The sequence below is a fragment of the Salvelinus alpinus genome, chromosome 1, assembly GCF_045679555.1.
Source record: "Salvelinus alpinus chromosome 1, SLU_Salpinus.1, whole genome shotgun sequence".
Lineage (NCBI taxonomy): Eukaryota > Metazoa > Chordata > Actinopteri > Salmoniformes > Salmonidae > Salvelinus > Salvelinus alpinus.
The window spans coordinates 65,717,956-65,739,338 of NC_092086.1; the positions used below are offsets into that span (position 1 = coordinate 65,717,956).

The following is a 21,383-nucleotide window of genomic DNA, read 5'->3' on the forward strand; positions in this document are numbered from 1 at the left end:
AACTAGTTTTGGCAAGTTGGTTAGGACATCTACTTTGTGCATGACACAAGTAATTTTTCCAACAACTGTTTAGACAGATTATTTCACTGTATCACTATTCCAGTGGGTCAGAACTATACATACGCTAAGTTGACTGTGCCTTTAAACAGCTTGGAAAATTCCAGAAAATTATGTCATGGCTTTAGAAGCTTCTGATAGGCTAATTGACATAATTTGAGTCAATTGGAGGTGTACCTGTGGATGTATTTCAAGGCCCTACCTTCAAACTCAGTGCCTCTGCTTGACATCATGGGAAAATCAAAAGAAATCAGCCAAGACCTCAGGAAAAAAAAATTGTGGACCTCCACAAGTCTGGTTCATCCTTGGGAGCAATTTCCATATGCCTGAAGGTACCACATTCATCTGTACTAACAATAGTACAGAAGTAAAGACCATGAAGCCGTCATACCGCTCAGGAAGGACTCGCGTTCTGTCTCCTAGAGATTTTGCACATCAATCCCAGAACAGCAAAGGACCTTGTGAAGATGCTGGAGGAAACAGGTACAAAGGTATCTATATCCACAGTAAAACGAGTCCTATAATCGACATAACCTGAAAGGCCGCTCAGCAAGGAAGCCACTGCTCAAAAACTGCCATAACACCAGACTACGGTTTGCAATTGCACATGGGGACAAAGATCGTACTTTGAGAAATGTCCTCTGGTCTGATGAAACAAAAATAGAACGGTTTAGCCATAATGACCATTGTTATGTTTGGAGGAAAAAGGGGGAGGCTTGCAAGCCAAAGAACACCATCCCAACCGTGAAGCACGGGGGTGGCATCATGTTGTTTGGTGTGCTTTGCTGCAGGAGGGACTAGTGCATTTCACAAAATAGATGGGATAATGAGGAAGGAAAATTATGGCTATATTGAAGCAACATCTCAAGACATCAGTCAGGAAGTTAAAGCTTGGTCACAAATGGGTCTTCCAAATGGACAATGCTTCCAAAGTTGTGGCAAAATGGCTTAAGGACCATAAAGTCAAGGTATTGGAGTGGCCATCACAAAGCCCTGACCTCAATCCTATAGAACATTTGTGGACAGAACTGAAAGCGTGTGAGAGCAAGGAGGCCTACAAACCGGACTCAGTTACACCAGTTCTGTCAGGAGGAATAGGCCAAAATTCACCCAACTTATTGTGGGAAGCTTGTGGAAGGCTACCCGAAACATTTGATCCAAGTTAACCAATTTAAAGGCAATGCTACCAAATACTAATTGAGTGTATGTAAACTTATGACCCACTGGGAATGTGATTAAAAAAACTGAAATTCTCCACTGACACTTCATTCTTAAAATAAAGTGGTGATCCTAATTGACCTAAGACAGGGAATTTTTTACTAGGATTAAATGTCAGGAATTGTAAAAACGGTGTTTAAATGTAATTGGCTAAGGAGTATGCATTATGATAAGCTCAATAGTTTCACAAAAATGTAAATTGTTACACCAAATTCCAGAGTATTTTCCAAAACATACTAAACATGTTCATACAGTTACATAAAGGATGTACTGCATGTAGGCTGCAGTACACTCTTAGCACCTTAAGAGGTTCTTCAGCTGTCCCCATAGGAGAACCCTTTCTACAGCAGATTCAACATGGACCCCAAAAGTATTATTCTTTTTTTCTATGGGAACAGATGAAAAAAACATTTTGGACCCCTTTTTCTAAGAGTGGAGAGGATTTGTGGAATAGAGATACTGGCACTCTGACAGCAGCACACTTCCGAAGGGTAGATCATATGTTTAGGAGAAGTGGAATACCTGGGAGTCAAACTTGCCGGCGTTGTGCAGAAATGTCACGCAGATCTCATGTAGGCCTCGTATTTCACAGGAGTTGTTGTTGAAGCATTCGAACATGCCACAGCCCACATCCCCAGCGTTCACCAGACAGTGCTGGATCTCCGCTGATGGAGGGAACATGTTACTTAACATGAGGGTGGCATGCATGTTTGTGGTCTCTTCAGAGACCAGTAGCTTGTTAATAATAATGCAACAGTCGATCATGTCAATGTGCTGGGTCCTAGGGAATAATTGAAAAGTCCTCCAAATATGACTGCTGCTTTCACAGTAAAAGATAATCCTCTTACAAAATATACAGCCAACTGTAGAGATGAAACATTTTAAATATGTGATCCTTAGTAGCCAACTAAAATACTTTTACAATATTATAGGGTTAGACTAGTGCTGTCAGGACTGGTCCTGGTCGTCCTGCCGCCCTAGAGACAAAGAAAAATGTGTCCCTCCTATTCATTCAGGCAAGGTACATTTAAAAGAAAATATATATATATTTTTTAAATGGGGGGCTTGCCTGTTTTGCATGTAATTTTGGCATTAATACATTTTATTAAAAACAATGTCACCTTTATTTAACCAGGTTGGCCAGAACAAGTTCTCATTTACAACTGCAACCTGGCCAAGCTAGCGCAAAGCAGCGCGACAAACAGTTACACATGGGATAAACAAATGTACAGTCAATAACAATAGAAGAATCTATAGACTGTGTGCAGATGTAGTAAGATCAGGGAGGTAAGGCAATAAATAGGCCATAGTGGCAAAATAATTACAATTTAGCAATTAAACACTGGAGTGATAGATGTGCAGGTAGAGATACTGGGGTGCAAAGGACCAAGAAGATAAATAACAATATGGGGATGAGGTAGTTGGGTGTGCTATTTACAGATGGGCTGTGTACAGGTACAGTGATCAGTAAGCTGCTCTGACAGCTGACGCTTAAAGTTACACTCCAGCAATTTTTTGCAATTTGTTCCAGTCATTGGCAGCAGAAAACTGGAAGGAAAAGCAGCCAAAGGAAGAGTTGGCTTTGGGGATGACCAGTGAAATATACCTGCTGGAGCGTGTGCTACGGGTGGGTGTTGCTATGGTGACCAGTGAGCTGAGATAAGGCGGAGCTTTACCTAGCAAAGACTTAGATGACCTGGTGCCAGTGGGTTTGACGACGAATATGTAGCGAGGGCCAGCCAACGAGAGCACATAGGTCAAAGTGGTGGGTAGTATATGGGGCTTTTGTGCCAAAACAGATGGCACTGATAGACTACATCCAATTTTCTGAGTAGAGTGTTGGAGGCTATTTTGTAAATGACATCGCAGAAGTCAAGGATCGGTAGGATGGTCAGTTTTACGAGAGTGTTTGGCAGCATGAGTGTAGGAGGCTTTGTTGCGAAATAAGCCGATTCTAGATATAATTTTGGATTGGAGATGCTTAATGTGAGTCTGGAAGGAGAGTTTAGTCTAACCAGACATAGGTATTTGTCCACATATTCTAAGTCAGAACCATCCAGAGTAGTGATGCTAGTCGGGCAGGCAGCAATCGGTTGAAGAGCATGCATTTAGTTTTACTTGTATTTAAGAGCAGTTGGAGGCCATGGAAGGAGTGTTGTATGGCGTTGAAGCTCGTCTGGAGGTTTTTAAACAGTGTTCAAAGGGCCAGATGTATACAGAATGGTGTCGTCTGCGTAGAGGTGGATCAGAGAATCACCAGCAGCAAGAGCAACATCATTGATGTATACAGAGAAAAGAGTTGGCCCGAGAATTGAACCCTGTGGCACCCCCATAGAGACTGCCAGAGGTCCAGACAACAGGCCCTTCGATTTGACACTGAACTCTGATAAGTAGTTGGTGAACCAGGCGAGGCAGTCATTTGAGAAACCAAGGCTATTCAGTCTGCCGATAAGAATGCGGTGATTGACAGTGTCGAAAGCCTTGGCCAGGTCGATGAAGACAGCTGCACAGTACGGTCTTTTATCGATGGCGGTTATGATATCCTTTAGGACCTTGAGCGTGGCTGAGGTGCACCCATGACCAGCTCAGAAACCAGATTGCATAGTGGAGAAGGTACGGTGGGATTCGAAATGGTCTGTGATCTGTTAACTTGGCGTTCGAAGATGTTAGAAAGGCAGGGCAGGATGGATATAGGTCTATAACAGTGGGCCTAGAGTGTCTCCCCCTTTGAAGAGGGGGATGACCGCGGCAGTTTTCTAATCTTTGGGGATCTCAGACGATACAAGAGAGTGGTCAAGTTGCTGCAGGGGGTGCAGAGCTGTTGGCCCAGGTAGGGGTAGCCAGGTGGAAAGCATGGCCAGCCGTAGAAAAATGCTTATTGAAATTATCGATTATCGTAGAGTTATCGGTGGTGAAAGTGTCTCCTAGCCTCAGTGCAGTGGGCAGCTGGGAGGAGGTGCTCTTATTCTGAATGGACTTTGTGTCCCAAAACTTTTTGGAATTAGTGCCACAGGATGCAAATTTGTTTGAAAAAGCTAGCCTTAGCTTTACTAACTGACAGAGTATACTGGTCCCTGACATGCCTGAAAAGTTGCATATCGTGGGGGCTATTCGATGCTAATGCAGAACACCACAGGATATTTGTGCTGGTCAAGGGCAGTCAAGTCTGGGGTGAACCAAGGGCTATATCTGTTCTTAGTTCTACATTTTTTGAATGCATGTCACATCAGTTTGTAAACAATGTAAAAAAAAAAAATATATATAATTGAGTTAAGCTGCGTACAAACAGGCAGCTCCAAAATGCAGGTGTTTCAGCCTAACTCATTGCTTTGTTCGTGGTGGGGCAGGCCAGCAGAAAATAGGAGCACCAAGATTTACATGCTAAAATCGCCACTGCGCCTACACCCCGCAAAAAAAAAAAACACTGCTGGAGACTAGGCACATGGAACGCTGGGACCATGATTCGCGAGTTTTGCACGTTGCCGCGAGCCTGCGTCCATGTGGCATTACATTGATGGATTACATAAACCCAGGGCATAAAAAAAAAAAAAAAAATTCAACATATTCACGGTGGTGCGTGGTTGCGCCGGGGGTAAGAACAGCCTGCTGTCAGAGCTTGTGTTGGCATTTCAACTGGAATGTGCTTGGATAAGAGTTGGTCACTTGGCGCATTGAATTACAGTGAAGTGACAGAACTAGAGATCACTGCGTACCTGCGTAGGACGACACTATAAAACCAAATTCTACCACAGGTCATTTCGGGGACATCATTTTGTAAAAAGTTTCATCCACAGTGAAATAGTTTAATGTGGCCTACAAAGAATACGACCTGAGAGTCGCTAGGGCATTGTGCAGACCGTTTTATGAAAACGTGAGAAACTTAAAGCAGGGTATTTATTAGACTTTATCTGGTGAACGTATAATCCGCATTTCAGACATACAAGTATGAGGCAGTAGCTATAGCCTACAAGCAGAATTTAGCCGACATACCTGTGTTTTGCAGTGAGAGTCGTCTTTTCTGCTGGTTCAATTGTTTCTCTTGAGGGGTTTCGTGAAGTTCGTTTGGAGCGGTCATCTTTACTTGCTGAAAGGCTATACAAAGAAAAACCGCCAAAGACAATTTAAGGAGCATCTCCATTCGCACTAATACACTCCAAAAAGAAAATAGCATTTTGAATATTTTTTTGTTTTTTGTTGTTGTATTAAATTCAACTAAATGGTAACTTTCCAGCAGAGACGTGAATCGAAACGAGCATTGCTGGGGAATGGATGCTGTCTATATTTCCCTCAACTCTTATGTCAGTTTTAATGAAGGCGCTAAACAGGTGCTGTAGTTTGTGGCTGCCGACCAATCACATGTCAGGCATCCACGGCCAAAGTTTAAATGGCCTGCGTTCAATAAAATTTCGCCATACTGTACTAAAGAATTGGAAGTATTGAAGTCAAAGGCTGTAATATATTTCATATTACAACGCAGTGATGCATTTATGGTTTTGAATTATGTGATGTAAAACTACAAAGTAAGGGTGGAGTTAGGTTTTGTTTGTTATAACAATGGAGGCTAGTAATTACTGCTGTTGAGGTGGCATTTGAAAAAGACAGAATTAAATCTTGAAATGTAGTTTCTTGAAGAGTGTGCATGCACATAGACATGGATAACAAAGGCTTGTGGACTACTAGGACACATGATATTGCCATTGCCTGAATGTATACAATGGCACAGGAAAGCAATGTCCCTTACCCCCAAAGAACCTAAGCACATTGTAAATCAGTTACACTGATGGGATTATCACTTCTAGCCTCAATTAATCAGGCAGCTAACGGGGGTGAGAGAATGTCAGCGTTCCGTGACAGCCAGTGTGGCAGTAGGCAGCTGCAAAGTAGTAGCCTTCATGAGGGCAATGCTCGAGGGATCAGTTTTGCAATACCCCAGAAAAATTTCACTTAGTTTTGAGTCTTTAACGGCGAGATAGTCAATGAGGGGGTGTGTACTGTGAAGTGGTGCTATTCAAAATAGTTGAGTGGAAGTCAGGAGCCTTAGTTCCCATAGCCTGGGCAGTGATTTGTGGGAAACATCCTGCTGTCTTGCCTCAAGGTTACAAATGCATGAGAGGCATAGTACATACCATGGAAAACAGAATGTGTCAAAGTGGCCTATAGTGCCAAAGAATCCCAAAGGAACATGAGGTGAGAGAGAATCCGATGCCTTTCCAGGGCTCAGTGCCAAGCCAAACATATCCACTGTCATCCTTATATTGGCACTGTGTGTCAGAGGCACACTTCAGGAGGCCAACAGAAAGTATTCACACCCCTTTGTTATGTTACAAAGTGGGATTAAAATGGGTTTACACCCCCAGAAAATACTCTGTCAGTGGCAGAACAATTCTAACATTTGTACTTATTGTCCTGCTGATAGGTGAATTCATCTCCCATTATCTGGTGGAAAGCAGACTGAACCAGGTTTTCACGCTAGGATTTTACCTGTGCTTAGCTGCATTCTGTTTCTTTTTTATCCCGAAAATGCCCCAGTCATTAACAATTACAAGCATACCCATAACATGATGCAGCCACCACTATGCTTGAAAATATGGAAAGTGGTACTCGGTAATGTGTTGTATTGGATTTGCCCCAAACATAACACTTTGTATTCAGGACAAAAATGGAATTGCTTTGCAATTTATTTTGCAGTATTACTTTAGTACCTTGTTGCAAACAGGATGCATGTTTTGGAATATTTTTATTCTGTACAGGCTTCCTTCTTTTCAGGCTGTCAATTCGGTTAGTATTGTGGAGTAAGTGGATCCATCCTCAGTTTTCTCTTATCACAGCCGTTAAACTCTGTAACTGTTTTAAAGTCACCATTAGCCTCATTGTGAAATCCCTGAGCAGTTTCCTTATTTTCTGGCAACTGAGTATCTGTATCTTTTTAGTGACTTGGTGTATCGATACACCATCCTAAAAGTAATTAATAACTTCACCATGCTCAAGGGGATATTCAATATCTGCTTTTTTTTTACCCATCTACCAATATGTGCCCTTCTTTCCAGCACTGGAAAACTTCACTGCTCTTTGTGGTTGAATCTGTGTTTGAAATGCACTCTTCGACTGAGGGACCTTACAGATAATTGTATGTATGGGTGTACAGTGATTAGGTAGTCATTCAAAATTAATGTTAAACATTATTGTACACAGTGAGTCCCTACAACTTATGATGTGAGTTGTTAAGCACATGTTTACTCCTGAACTTATTTAGGCTTGCCATAACAAAGGGGTTGAATACTTATTGTCTCAAGACATTTCAGCTTTTTATTTTTGGCATTAATTAGGAACATTTTTGAAAAACATAATTCCACTTTGACATTATAGGGTATTGTGTGTAGGCCAGTGACAAAAGACAAACAAATATCAATCTAAGTCAAGGGGTGTGAATACTTTCTGAAACCACTGTACCTTAAAGCGGACTATTGAAGTCACTTGAGTGACAATTCATTTTTTTCCGGTACAGTTTAGAAATGTGTATATACAATATATACTGAATAAAAATATAAAGGCAACAGGTAAAGTGTTGGTCCCATGTTTCATGAGCAAAAATAAATATCCCAGAAATTGTCCATATGCACAAAAAGCTTATTTCTCTCAAATTTTGTACACACATTTGTTTACATCCCTGTTCGTGAGCATTTCTCCTTTGCCAAGATAATCCATCCACCTGACAGGTGTGACATATCAAGAAGCTGATTAAACAGGATGATCATTACACAGGTGCACCTTGTGGTGGGAACAATTAAAGGCCATTTTAAAATGTGCAGTTTTGACACATAACACAATGCCACAGATGTCTCAAGTTTTGAGGGAGTGTGCAATTGGAATGCTGACTGCAGGAATATTCATCAGAGCTGTTGCTAGATAATTGAATGTTCATTTCTTTACCATAAGCCACCTCCAACGTTGTTTTAGAGAATTTGGCAGTACGTCCAACCGGCCTCTCAACCGTAGACGACTTGTAACCAAGGCAGCCCAGGACCTACACATCCGGCTTCTTCACCTGCGGGATGGTCTGAGACCAGTCACCCGGACAGCTGATGAAACTGTGGGCTTGCACAACCAAAGAATTTCTGCACAAACTGTCAGAAACTGTCTCAGGGAAGCTCATCTGTGTGCTTGTCGTCCTCACCAGGGTCTTGACCCGACTGCAGTTCGGTGTCGTAACTGACTTCAGTGGGAAAATGCTCTCCTTCGATGGCCACTGTTAAACTGGAGAAGTGTGCTCTTCATGGATTTATCCCGGTTTCAACTGTACTGGGCAGATGGCAGACAGCGTGTATGGCTTTGTGTGGGTGAGCGGTTTGCTGATGTCAACGTTGTGAACATAGTGCCCCGTGGTGGCAGTGGGGTTATGATATGGGCAGGTATAAGCTACGCACAACAAACACAATTGCATTTTATCGATGGCAATTTGAATGCACAGAGATATCTTGACGAGATCCTGAGGCCCATTGTCGTGCTATTCATCCGCCGCCATCACCTCATGTTTCAGCATGATAATGCACGGCCCCATGTCGCACGGATCTGTACACAATTCCTGAAAGCTGAAAATTCCCCAGTTCTTCCATGGCCTGCAAACTCATCCGACATGTCACCCATTGTGCATGTTTGGGATGCTCTGGATTGACGTGTTCAATAGCGTGTTCCAGTTCCAATATCCAGCAACATGGCACAGCCACTGAGGAGGAGTGGGACAACATTCCACAGGCCATCAACAGCTTGATCAACTCTATGCGAAGGAGATGTCATGCTGCATGAGACAAATTGTGGTCACACCAGATACTGACTGTTTTTCTGATCCACACCCCTAGTTAAAAAAAAACAGTATCTGTGACCAACACCAGATGCATATCTGTATTCCGAGTCGTGAAATCCATAGATTGGGGCCTAATTAATTGTTTTCAATTGGCTGGTTGCCATACATGAACTGTAACTCAGTAAAATCTTTAGAATTGTTGCTTTTATATTTTCACATTCAGCAGACGCTTTCATCCAAGTGACGTAGTCATTCATGCATACATTTTATGTATGGGTGGTCGCGGGAATCGAACCCACAATCTTGGTGCTGCCAACTGAGGTACAGAGGACCACAGAAATGCCCAAAACCAACATCTTCAACTCAGAAGTCATAGATACATTTCAAAACAATTTGTCTTTGCTTTTAGTATTAAGGTGCTTAATAGAAGATTAGATTTAATGATTATTACTGGAGGGGAATCAAACCTAGGTCTGGTTGCAATGCTGACCCAACCCGGGTTAGCACCATCCATCCCTCTAACTGATATAGGATCTGCACTTGTTAACAGGGTCACACACTGATCGCTGGGTCATACTACCCCCCTCTCTCAGGAAACACAGCCATCTGCCTCCATTGCACCACTACTCCCAGAAGAATCAACTACACCCATCTGTAAGCAAACAGGTGTAACGTATCCTTTCTGTGCAGTGCCAGATGTGTTAACTTTTCAGAGGCACCCGCACCTCAACTTGAAAAGAAGAATACTAATTGTTGCCCAAGCGGTTCAATTTTGGATGATCAATTACCTGAGGCAGTGGGGAGAGGTTTCCTTTTACTCAAGTGATTCAGTATGCTCCTGTCAAAACCGCAGCTGAAATATGAGCCTGGTGGTCAGAGAAGGTGGAGGTCAGGGGAAGGTCACACAGAGAACAGAGTAGGACAAGCTGATGACCTCAACACTGACCTCATCCAAATATAATTCTGGAAAAATGGAAGGGGGGGATGGATTCCAAGAACCAAGAGAACTAAGATCAGTGATATGGTGAATCACAAAGTGTTCTGTCAAATATTGCATATATTGAGGTTCCACATCATCCTGCAGCCGTCATCTTATAATTGTGTAGAACAGATATTGTAATAGTCCCCTGAGCCATAGAGTAGTTGGCCTGTGTTTGTTTTGAGAAGTCCAATTGGCTTAGTTAATATCATTAGCATTACTCCCAGTGGCCTGGTAAGGAGAGGGGGGGGTCTGAGGTTTACAAAGCATATATCATTCATGGCTGTGTACTGAGGTCTGGGAATAATGGCATACTTCCCTCAGTAATAGCAGGGCCCTAGAGATGGCCCCAGTGTTTAGTTAGGCTAACATTAATGTTACAGAATGGGTGAGATCCAGTAATGGGACAAGATGAGAAGCTATCTCTCTCCCAGCAGAAGGCAAGTTCAGCAACAGCTTTCACCCTCTCTCCAAAGATGTATGTTCCTCCATGGCCAAATATGGTCAAATGTTATGGTGCTATAACTTTATGGCCTTCTGAAATGGCTGTAAATGGTTTAGGGTTGAAAGAATTTTGCGAGCTGATTACACAACTCCAGTTAAACCGAGTTTAATTCATTCCCTCAATAGCGTGGGTGCTGAATGTTTAGGCTGTTGAATATACCGATGTTTACTTTATTAACAACAGCTCAAGTGTTTACATAGCATAGACATATCACTCTCTAAACTTCCTTAGTGAAAGTGTTCAGTGCCATAACGGCGCCAGGAGCATAAGTGACACTGAAGAACAGTCAAATAGGGACATACAGTACATTCGGAAAGTATTCAGACCCAATTACTTGTTCCACATTTTGTTACATTTCAGCCTTATTCTAAAATTGATTAAATAAATTAAATTGATTGGACATGATTTGGAAAGGCACGTTTATATTTTATATAATGTCAGAGCAAAAACCAAGCCATGAGGTCGATGGAATTGTCTGTAGAGCTCTGAGACAGGATTGTGTCGGGGCACAGATCTGGGGAAGGGTACCAAAACATTTCTGGAGCATTGAAGGTCCCCAGGAACACAGTGGCCTCCATAATTCTTAAATGGAAGAAGTTTGGAACCACCAAGACTCTTCCTAGAGCTGGGGAGAAAGGCCTTGGTCAGGGAGGTGACCAAGAACCCAATGGTCACTCTGATAGAGCTCAGAGTTCCTCTGTGAAGATGGGAGAACCTTCCAGAAGGACAACCATCTCTGAAGCGCTCCACCAATCAGGCCTCTATGGTCGAGTGGCCAGACGGAAGCCACTCCTCAGTAAAAGACACATGACAGCCCACTTGGAGTCTGCTAAAAGGCACCCAAAGGACTCAGACAAGGACTTGATAAACAAGATTCACTGGTCTGATGAAACCAAGATTAAACTATTTGGCCAGAATGGAGGAAACCTGGCACCATCCCTACGGTGAGGCATGGTGGTGGCAGCATCATGCTGTGAGGATGTTTTTCAGCGGCAGGGACTGGGAGACTAGTCAGGATCGAGGGAAAGATTCATGAAGCAAAGCACAGAAAGATCCTTGATCAAAACCTGCTCCAAAGTGCTCAGGACCTCAGACTGGGGCGAAGGTTCACCTTCCAACAGGACAACAACCCTAAGCACACAGCCAAGACAACGCAGGAGTGGCTTCGGGACAAGTCTCTGAATGTCCTTGAGTGGCGCAGCCAGAGCCCGGACTTGAACCCGATCGAACATCTCTGGAGAGACCTGCAAATTGTTGTGCAGCGACACTCCCCATCCAACCTGACAGAACTTGAGAGGATCTGCAGAGAAGAATGGGAGAAACTCCCCAAATACAGGTGTGCCAAACTTGTTGCGTCCTACCCAAGAAGACTTGAGGCTGTAATCGCTGCCAAAGGTGCTTTAACAAAGTAATGAGTAAATGGTCTGAATACTTATGTAAATGTGACATTTCAGTTTTTTATTTATTTTTACATTTGCAAACATTTCTGGTTTCGTTTTGTCATTATGGGGTATTCTGTGTAGATTGATGAGAAAAACAAACAATTTCATCAATTTTAAAATAACGTAACAAAATGTGGAAAGTGTCAAGGGGTCTGAATACTTTCCGGATGCACTGTATCTACTGCATGTCAGGCAGGGGGGATGACAATCAACCATGAAGTGGACTACAAGGACCACATAATTATAGCTATGCGTTGTCATGGAATGTGGTTGGTTGTTCCTTACTTTGAGACAACAGAACCCTACAATGGATGAGTTATGAATGAGCAGGGAGTTGGAAGAATGAAGAATACAAGTAAAAGGTGTAACCTTCTAAAGCGATTGACCATGTTGGTGGCTAATTACTACCCTAGTGTTCTGTTTTTCCAAGACCACTGCTTGAAATCAGGGTAATTTTATCTAAAGTGTTGGAAGAGAGAATATCTGAAACCTCTGGTTTTGCTCAGCCACAGTTTTTCCCACAATAATATTTCTCCGTGTGCAATCATGATTGTGAAATAGTCCGATTCCATTTTTCCCATATGCAGGTAACCGATACAGGGATACTTGCCGTACTCTGTTGTTCAGTAGTAAATGTAAACTGTTTACCCTTCTGACTCTCACCCAACACATCCAAAGAATGTGGTCCTCAAAACAGTCTACATCATTTGTCTCTTGTGTAATACCGATACCACCACATGTAAAACCTGTGTAACCACTCTGGAGTCAGATTTAACAAAATTACTTAATGAAAACAGTTGTCATCAATAAAAGTGGCTATTGCTGACTGGTGGAAGGTATTGAATAGCCTGCTTTTCCAGACCTACACGCATATGTCCTCATTAGCTGTGGCAACACAATGACATAGGATTAACCACACTGTTGACGGTGTGGTTAAGGGGTGGTGTTCTCTGGGTGTGCTGTGGGTGTGCTGCTCTCAGACAGCGGGCCTAATGGAGCCGGTCTCGGGTCTCTGGTGGCAGCAGATGCTGACTCTGCAAAGTGAATCTGAACTGTCAGAGGAAAGCAACGATAGTCTTAGCCTATTATGTCAGAGCACATTTAACAGGGCCCCGCATGCTGCCAAGAAAAGGAGCAGGCTTCTCAGGAGGGTAGTAAGTTTGGGTTTAGGAGGGTTGCTGCTGCTGTTCAAATAAACACACTTTACCAAGCTGAGAAAAGAGTACAGGCTGCAGGGCCAGGCAGGCCTCCCCCAGGGCCCAACACAGGGCAGGACTACCGCATTTGGGCCCCTGGAAAACTGTTTTCTTTTTTTTTTACACATTTGTACACACCTTACACAAATTTTATAATGCTATTCTTCAAATTTCCTCACGAGTCTACGAGAAAATGTTGCAGTTTTAAAGCAAGTTTCCTGCTATTCTACACATTTTGTCATGAGGCTGAGAGAATTTTGCAGTTAAAGCAAATTTCCTGCAATTCTACACTTTTTGCCATGGGTCAGAGAGAAACATGTGCTATTTTAAAGCTCTATTGTTCACATTTTGCCATGAGGCTTAGAGACAATGTTGCAGTTTTAAAGCTATTTTCCTGCAATTCTACACATTTTGCTATCATACGCTACATGACCAAAAGTATATGGACACCTGCTCGTCGAACATCTCATTCCAAAATCATGGGCGTTAATGTGGAGTTGGTCCCCCCTTGCTGCAATAACAGCCTCCACTCTTCTGGGAAGGCCTTCCACTAGATGTTGGAACATTGCTGCGGGGACTTGCTTCCATTCAGGCACAAGAGTATTAGTGAGGTCGAGCACTGATGTTGGGCAATTAGGCCTGGCTCGCAGTTGGCGTTCCAATTCACGGGGTTCAGGTCAGGGGTCTGTGCAGGCCAGTCAAGTTCTTCCACACCGATCTCGACAAAGCATTTCTGTATGGACCTCGCTTTATGCACGGGGTATTGTTATGCGGGAACAGGAAAGGGCCTTCTCCAAACTGTTGCCACAAAGTTGGAAGCACAGAATCATCTAGAATGTTATTGTAAGCTGTAGCGTTAAGATTTTCCTTCACTGGAACTAAGGGGCCTAGCCTGAACCATGAAAAACAGCCCCAGACCATTATTCCTCCTCCACCAAACTTTACAGTTGTCAGTATGCATTGGGGCAGGTAGCGTTCTCTTGGCATCCGCCAAACCCAGATTCGTCTGTCAGACTGCCAGATGGTGAAGCGTGATTCATCACTCCAGAGAACACGTTTCCACTGCTCCAGAGTCCAATGGCAGCGAGCTTTACACCACTCCAGCCGACACTTGGCATTGAGCATGGTGATCATAGGCTTGTGTGCGGCTGCTCGGCCATGGAAACCCATTTCATAAAGCTCCCGACGAACATTTCTTGTGCTGACATTGCTTCCAGAGGCAGTTTGGAACTTGGTAGTGAGTATAGCAAATGAGAACAGACAATGTTTACACGCTATACGCTTCAGCACACACCGGTCCCATTCTGTGAGCTTGTGTTTCCTACCACTTTGCGGCTGAGCCGTTGTTGCTCCTAGACATTTCCATTTCACAATTTAAAGCACTTAAAGTTGACACAGCTCTAGCAGTGCAGAAATTTGATGAACTGACTTGTTGGAAAGGTGGCATCCGATGACGGTGCCACGTTGAAAGTCACTGAGCTCTTCATTAAGGCCATTCTACTGCCAATGTTTGTCTATGGAGATTGCATGGCTGTGTGCTCGATTTTATACACCTGTCAGCCACTAGTGTGGCTGAAATAGCCGAGTCCACTAATTTGAAGGGGTGTCCAAATACCTTTATGTATATATAGTGTATTTGCAGGGTCACAAAAACAAGCCTTGGCACACACGTCCATGATCTCACATGACCTCTCTGAGTTGGGACTAACAATGAACTTGGAAAAGAGCTCTCTGGTCCCAACTCAGTGTGTGCACTTCCTGGCCTTGACACTGTACACTCAAATCATGCGAGCAACAGTCTCCAGAAAGAGTGGTATCTTTGACAAATTGTCTTTTAACAGCTCTATAGAGCTCTATAGAGTCAGAGGCTCCTAGGCCTCCAAGCTGCTGCAGTCCATGTTGTACCATTGGGCTTCTCCACATGTGGCCAATATAATGCTGGTACAACAGACATAATCTATGTCCCAAAAGGGACAAACACAAAAAGCTGACAATTTCAATGAGTTACTGGAGAGCAATACAATGGTGGTGCCTAGCACATCAGACTCCCAGTGGAGTTCTCCTATGCCCAGTTCACAACCGGGTCTTTGACCACAGAGCCTCCCTACAGGGATGGGGAGTAGTCTTGAACCAGTCTGGGGTCCATGGTGTATGGTTAGCACCATGGACAACGGCTCACATCAACGTACTGGAGCTCAAGGTGGTTCACCTTGCACTCCGGCACTTCCTCCCAGTATTGAGAAGACAACATGCACTGATATGGACAGACAACACAACCGTGGTTGCACACATCAGCCCCCCGGGAAGGATTGAGGTCAATGATACTGCACTAACAAAGGAGCTACTGCTTTGGGCAAACAGACACCTTACGTCCCTCAGAGCAATACACCTCCCAGGGGTGGAGAATGAGGCAGCAGAACCTCTTCTCCAGAGGAGGCCTTCTTCCTCTGTAGTGGAGAGGATCTGGGCGCGATTCAGAATGGACGTCACCGATCTGTTTGCAGCGCAAGATTCAACCCATTGTCCTATGCAGTTTCTCCAAGGGTTCTGCAGGCCCACTTGGGGCGATGCCCATTCACACAGAATAGTCAAGGAGGCTGCTGTATGCGTTTCCACTAATTTCCTTGCTCCCTCAGGTCTTGAAGAAGATCAGTCTTGAGAGTGTGTAAGTTATGCTTGTTGCATCACACAGCATCACTCGTTTTCAGACCTTGTACAGCTGACAACCTCCCAACCATGGGAACTCCCGCTTCGAGCGGACCTCATGTCACAAGCGAACGGCACGCTCTGGCACCCCAAACCAGCATACTGAAGTTGTGAATGTGGCCCCTGAAAGTAACTGCCTTGTAGCTGCAGGGTTGCTCTCTTTGGTAGTTGATACAATTCAGGCAGCCAAGGCATCCTCTACGCAAACCCTGTATTCCTACAAGGGAAATGTGTTCAGGAAGTGGTGTGTCGACCATGCAGAATTGTTAACTTCCTGGCCAATTCCTGTCATTTTGACTTTCCTCCAGGAGCTTATGGCTCCAGGGAAGTCCCCATCTACATTGAAAGTGTGTATGGCAGCCATCTCTATGAATCATGACCAGATTGCGGATGCATTACTACAGGCACACCCTCTAGTATCGCAATTCATGAAAGGTGCCCTCAGGCTACCGCCACCCAAGGCTACTTCAGTACCCTCATGGGAGTTAGATGTTGTCCTACGATCATTTATGAGTCGACCATTTGAGCCCCTGTCTTCACTTGAGCTATGGGAGATCTCAGTCAAGAATGCCGTTCTATTGGTTATTGTTTCAGCCAAGCGTGTTAGAGAATTACAGTACATGCGCTTTCTACCCATCCTTCATGCCTCACTTTAGCAGAAGATGCATGTAAGGTAGTGCTTTGGCCAGATCCAGCAATCTTACCTAAGGTCCTTTCATCATCACATGTTAACCAGCCCTTAATCATAGCGGCATTTCACCTGCCTCCCTACTCCTCACAGGAGAGTTGTGATACACTTTGCCCTGTTAGGGCATTGAGTGCCTATCTTGCTGCGACAAGAACTGTTCGTCAAACAGAAGAGCTTCTTGTGTGTTATGGGAAAAACACCAAAGGGCGTGCTGTCTTGAAGCAGAGACTGGCACATTGGATGAAAGTCCCAGGGTGCATAACCTGTTTTTGTGAACGATCCCCCTGGACTTTGGGACAGTCTAGTAAAGCCCAAGGGCAGCATGATCATGTGCAGCATGCCATGATGACATCACAGGGTCCCAGTGGAGTAGCGCCACACAGACATGGTGATCTCCAGTCTCCTCCCCCTGGCCCTGGGCGATTGAAGATGGGAGGGGGAGCTGTTGTTTTGTTTTGGGAAGGGGGTGAAGAGGTCTCGTGTGTGTGTGTGTGTGTGTGTGTGTGTGTGTGTGTGTGTGTGTGTGTGTGTGTGTGTGTGTGTGTGTGTGTGTGTGTGCGTGCGTGCGTGCGTGCGTGCGTGCGTGCGTGCGTGCGTGCGTGCGTGCGTGCGTGCGTGCGTGCGTGGGTGCGTGTGTGTGTGGGTGGGTTTACACATAGTGGGCCCCATGTTCGGACTGGTGACTGTCCAGCTCTCTTTCATCCTCGCAGAGAGCTTTCAAAACAACCAAAGACAACAGTTCCAACTTCAGGCAACCTCTGTGTTGATCACCCACTGAATGACCCCTGCCCTAGAAACATATGCCTACACATTGTCTCAAACACACAATGTTCATGTGCATTCTTGTACCCCCTGTCTCTCACATGATGATGTTATGAAAAATGCAAAACGTAAAACTGGTTTTATGTATTGTCTAACTGTCAGAATTGTAAAATGCAAGTCTTGTGTGTGCATGCTGTATGAACACAATTTTAGTCGCTTTTAAATGATGATGGATTAAACACAAAAGAAAAGGTAATGCAGGTTTAGTATAAGCATCCCAGAGACTGTATTTTGATATTGGGGTCATTCTTGAATTACGGTGGCATTTGCTTAAATGTAAATGTATTTGGGTACATTTTCCCCATTCTAAATCAACTAATATGGTAGCAAAATGATTGGAGTGAAGAGATGGAAGATGTGGGTTGAGAATGAACTCTGTGAGACACTCAAGTCAAACTTTCTGATAGTGTTGAAGGCACCTGGTTTGTGTTCCACTGTGATACAGTAGGTCATGACAATGCATACAGAGAGAGTATTTGTCCTGTCCCCTACTAGCGGCCCCTAAGCACGTGGGAAAAGACAACAGGGCCCACTACACACAACGTCTACTCAAATCTGCACATTGCCTGACATTAAACATGTGAGTTGCATACACTTTGCCCTTTTAGGGCATTGCGCCTCAGACTCATGCCAAAAACAAGTGGATAAATCAATGAAATTACATCAGCGTTGACATCTGCAGATGAATAGAATAGCCAAGCTGTGCTCATGTTACGAACTTACTTTCTTCTTTCTCACTCTGAAAAACAGTAGAATGTGCTTGTAATGGCCAAATTAATAATATATTTTTTTAAATAAAATGTACAATGAATACAATTGCCTAATATGTATATAGGCCTGCTAATAATTCTCTCTGTGTAATGAATCGATCCTTATTTGTTTTGTTGTTGACATATATACTGTAGCCAGCCGCTATCCTCTGTCCTTATTGAGTCCTTATTCCGCAACTAATTACTTCAAAATATAACTTTCCAAATATGATATGAATCAGAAATTTGCAAAGAACACATTCACCATGCGTACAGTCAGGTCCAAAATGATTGGCAACGTTGATAAAGATGTGCAAAAAAGACTGTAGGCCTGTAAAATAAATAATACAAATACTGCTATATTGTATGCAAAAACAAATATTGAAAATTATATTATTTTCTGCTAATACATTTGCTCAGAGAAAGAGGTTAGGTTTAACAAGTAATAAAAACAAATCTAAAAAAGATGGGGGTCAAAATGATTGGCACCGCTGAATTCAGTACTAGAGCACCCTCCCATTGTGGGGTTAACGATACTGAGCCTTTTTCTAAAATGTCTAAAACACACACCAGTGGTGGGTTTGGTGTCGAAAAAAACGGAAGCACATGCAGAAAAGTATCTCATACCTACTGTAAAATATGATGGTGGATGTTTGATGTTAAGGGGCTATTTTGCTTCTACTGGTCCTGGGGCCCTTAAGGTCAATGGCATCATCAACTGTTAGCCAAAAACCTGGTTGCCTCTGCCAGGAGGCTGATAATTGGCTGCAAGTGGATCTTCCAGCAAAACAATAACCTCAAGCACACATCAAAATCGATAATAAATGGTTAATTGACCACAAAATCTCAATTTTGCAATGGCAATCTCAGAAACCTGTGGTTTGAATTGAAGAGGGCAGTCCATAAACGCAGACGAAGGATATCAAGGATCTGGAAGGATTCTGTATGGAGGAGTGGTCTAAGATCCCTCCCAATGTGTTCTCCAACTCTGTAACGTCAGGTGAATGATGGGTGTAGAGTCAGGCGCAGAGAGAGCAAAAGTATTACGGGGACAAAACGCTTTAATGTCCACAGCATAAAACAGGAACAGGTACAAAAGGGTGACGCCAAAACACAGGCGCAAAACAACCCACAGACCACTGTTTAAATTAAGCTGGACAGCGAACATCCCACAATCCAATAATCCACTCACGACGTAAAACATGTACACACATAATAAGCCCGCACAAACACTAGCGGGCGAAACTAACCTAAATAGTACCCCTCCCAAAACCCCAACAAGAAACAGGTGAAAACAATTAGACAGACATAAACGAAAAGGAAAAAGGGATCGGTGGCAGCTAGTAGACCGGCGACGACGACCGCCGAGTGCCACCCGAACGGGAAGGGGAGTCACCTTCGGTAATATTCGTGACAGTACCCCCCTCCTGACGCGCGGCCCCCGCAGCGCGCCGACGCCGGCCTCGGGGACGACCCCGGGGGCGAGGCGCAGGGCGATCCGGATGGAGGCGATGGAATTCCCTTAGTAGATTTGGATCCAATATATCCCCCACCGGGACCCAGCACCTCTCCTCCGGCCCGTACCCCTCCCAGTCCACGAGGTACTGCAGGCCCCTCACCCGGCGTCTGGAATCCAGTATGGACTTTATCGTGTACGCCGGGGACCCCTCTATATCCAGAGGGGGCGGAGGGACCTCCGGAACCTCACCTTCCTGCATGGGACCAGCTACCACCGGCCTGAGGAGAGACACATGAAACGAGGGGTTAATACGATAATACGAAGGAAGTAACAATCGATAACACACCTCGTTTATTCTCCTCAGGACTTTAAATGGCCCTACACACTGCGGACCCAGCTTCCGGCAGGGCAGGCGGAGGGGCAGGTTTCGGGTCGAGAGCCAGACCCTGTCCCCCGGTGCAAACACGGGGGCCTCACTGCGGTGACGGTCAGCGCTCTTCTTCTGCCGTCCACTCGCCTGACGCAAAGACTCCTGGACGGCTCTCCAGGTCTCCTTAGAGCGCTGCACCCACTCCTCCACCGCAGGAGCTTCGGTCTGACTCTGATGCCATGGTGCCAGAACCGGCTGGTACCCCAACACACACTCAAATGGTGACATGTTGGTAGAGGAGTGGCTTAGTGAGTTCTGGGCAATCTCTGCCCAGGGGATGTATCTTGACCACTCCCCTGGCCGGTCCTGGCAATACGACCGCAGAAACCTACCCACCTCCTGGTTCACTCTCTCCACCTGCCCATTACTCTCCGGGTGATACCCCGAGGTCAGGCTGACCGAGACCCCCAGATGTTCCATAAACGCCTTCCATACTCTGGACGTGAACTGGGGACCCCGATCAGAAACGATATCCTCGGGCACCCCGTAGTGCCGGAAGACATGGGTAAATAGTGCCTCCGCAGTCTGCAGGGCCGTAGGGAGACCGGGCAACGGGATAAGACGGCAGGACTTAGAGAACCGATCCACAACGACCAGGATAGTGGTGTTCCCCTGAGACAAGGGAAGATCAGTAAGAAAATCCACCGATAGATGGGACCACAGCCGTTGTGGAACGGGGAGGGGTTGTAATTTCCCTCGTGGCAAATGTCTAGGAGCCTTACTCTGGGCGCACACCGAACAGGAGGAGACATAGAATCGCACGTCTCTCACCAAGGTAGGCCACCAGTACTTCCCTCTAAGACTTCGCACCGTCCTTGAAATACCCGGGTGACCTGACGAGGGTAGACTATGAGCCCATCGAATCAATTGATCACGAACAGCGAGCGGCACATACCTACGACCCTCCGGGCACTGGGGAGGCGCAGGTTCCGCCCTTAGTGCCCGCTCGATGTCCGTGTCCACCTCCCATACTACCGGTGCTACCAGCTTAGCCGCCGGAATGATGGGAGTAGGATCGATGGACCGGTCATCAGTGTCGTATAGTCGGGACAGCGCGTCAGCCTTAGTATTGAGGGAACCTGGTCGATACGAAATCGTAAAACGAAATCGGGTAAAGTACATGGCCCACCTTGCCTGACGAGGATTCAGTCTCCTAGCTGATCGGATATACTCCAGATTCTGGTGGTCGGTCCAGATGAGAAAAGGGTGCTTAGCCCCCTCAAGCCAGTGTCTCCACACCTTCAGAGCCTTGACCATGGCCAACAACTCCCTATCCCCCACATCATAATTCCACTCCGCTGGCCCGAGCTTCTTCGAAAAAAAAGCACAGG

At 45.0% G+C, this 21,383-nt stretch overlaps 2 protein-coding genes across 2 annotated transcripts in view; one reads left to right on the top strand and one right to left on the bottom strand.

Annotated features, from left to right (window-relative positions):
- Positions 1-21,383, top strand: part of LOC139583453 (vesicle transport protein SEC20-like) — a 49,865-nt gene that overhangs the window by 10,050 nt on the left and 18,432 nt on the right. The gene's annotated exons all lie outside the window — the stretch shown is intronic.
- Positions 1-21,383, bottom strand: part of LOC139539961 (stanniocalcin-2-like) — a 39,216-nt gene that overhangs the window by 2,774 nt on the left and 15,059 nt on the right. The window contains exons 4-5 of the mRNA XM_071343411.1: positions 5,266-5,551; positions 1,798-1,940 (exon numbers count right to left, since the gene is read on the bottom strand). Coding sequence (XP_071199512.1) covers positions 1,798-1,940; positions 5,266-5,551 — 429 coding nt within the window. The remainder of the gene's footprint in view (positions 1-1,797; positions 1,941-5,265; positions 5,552-21,383) is intronic.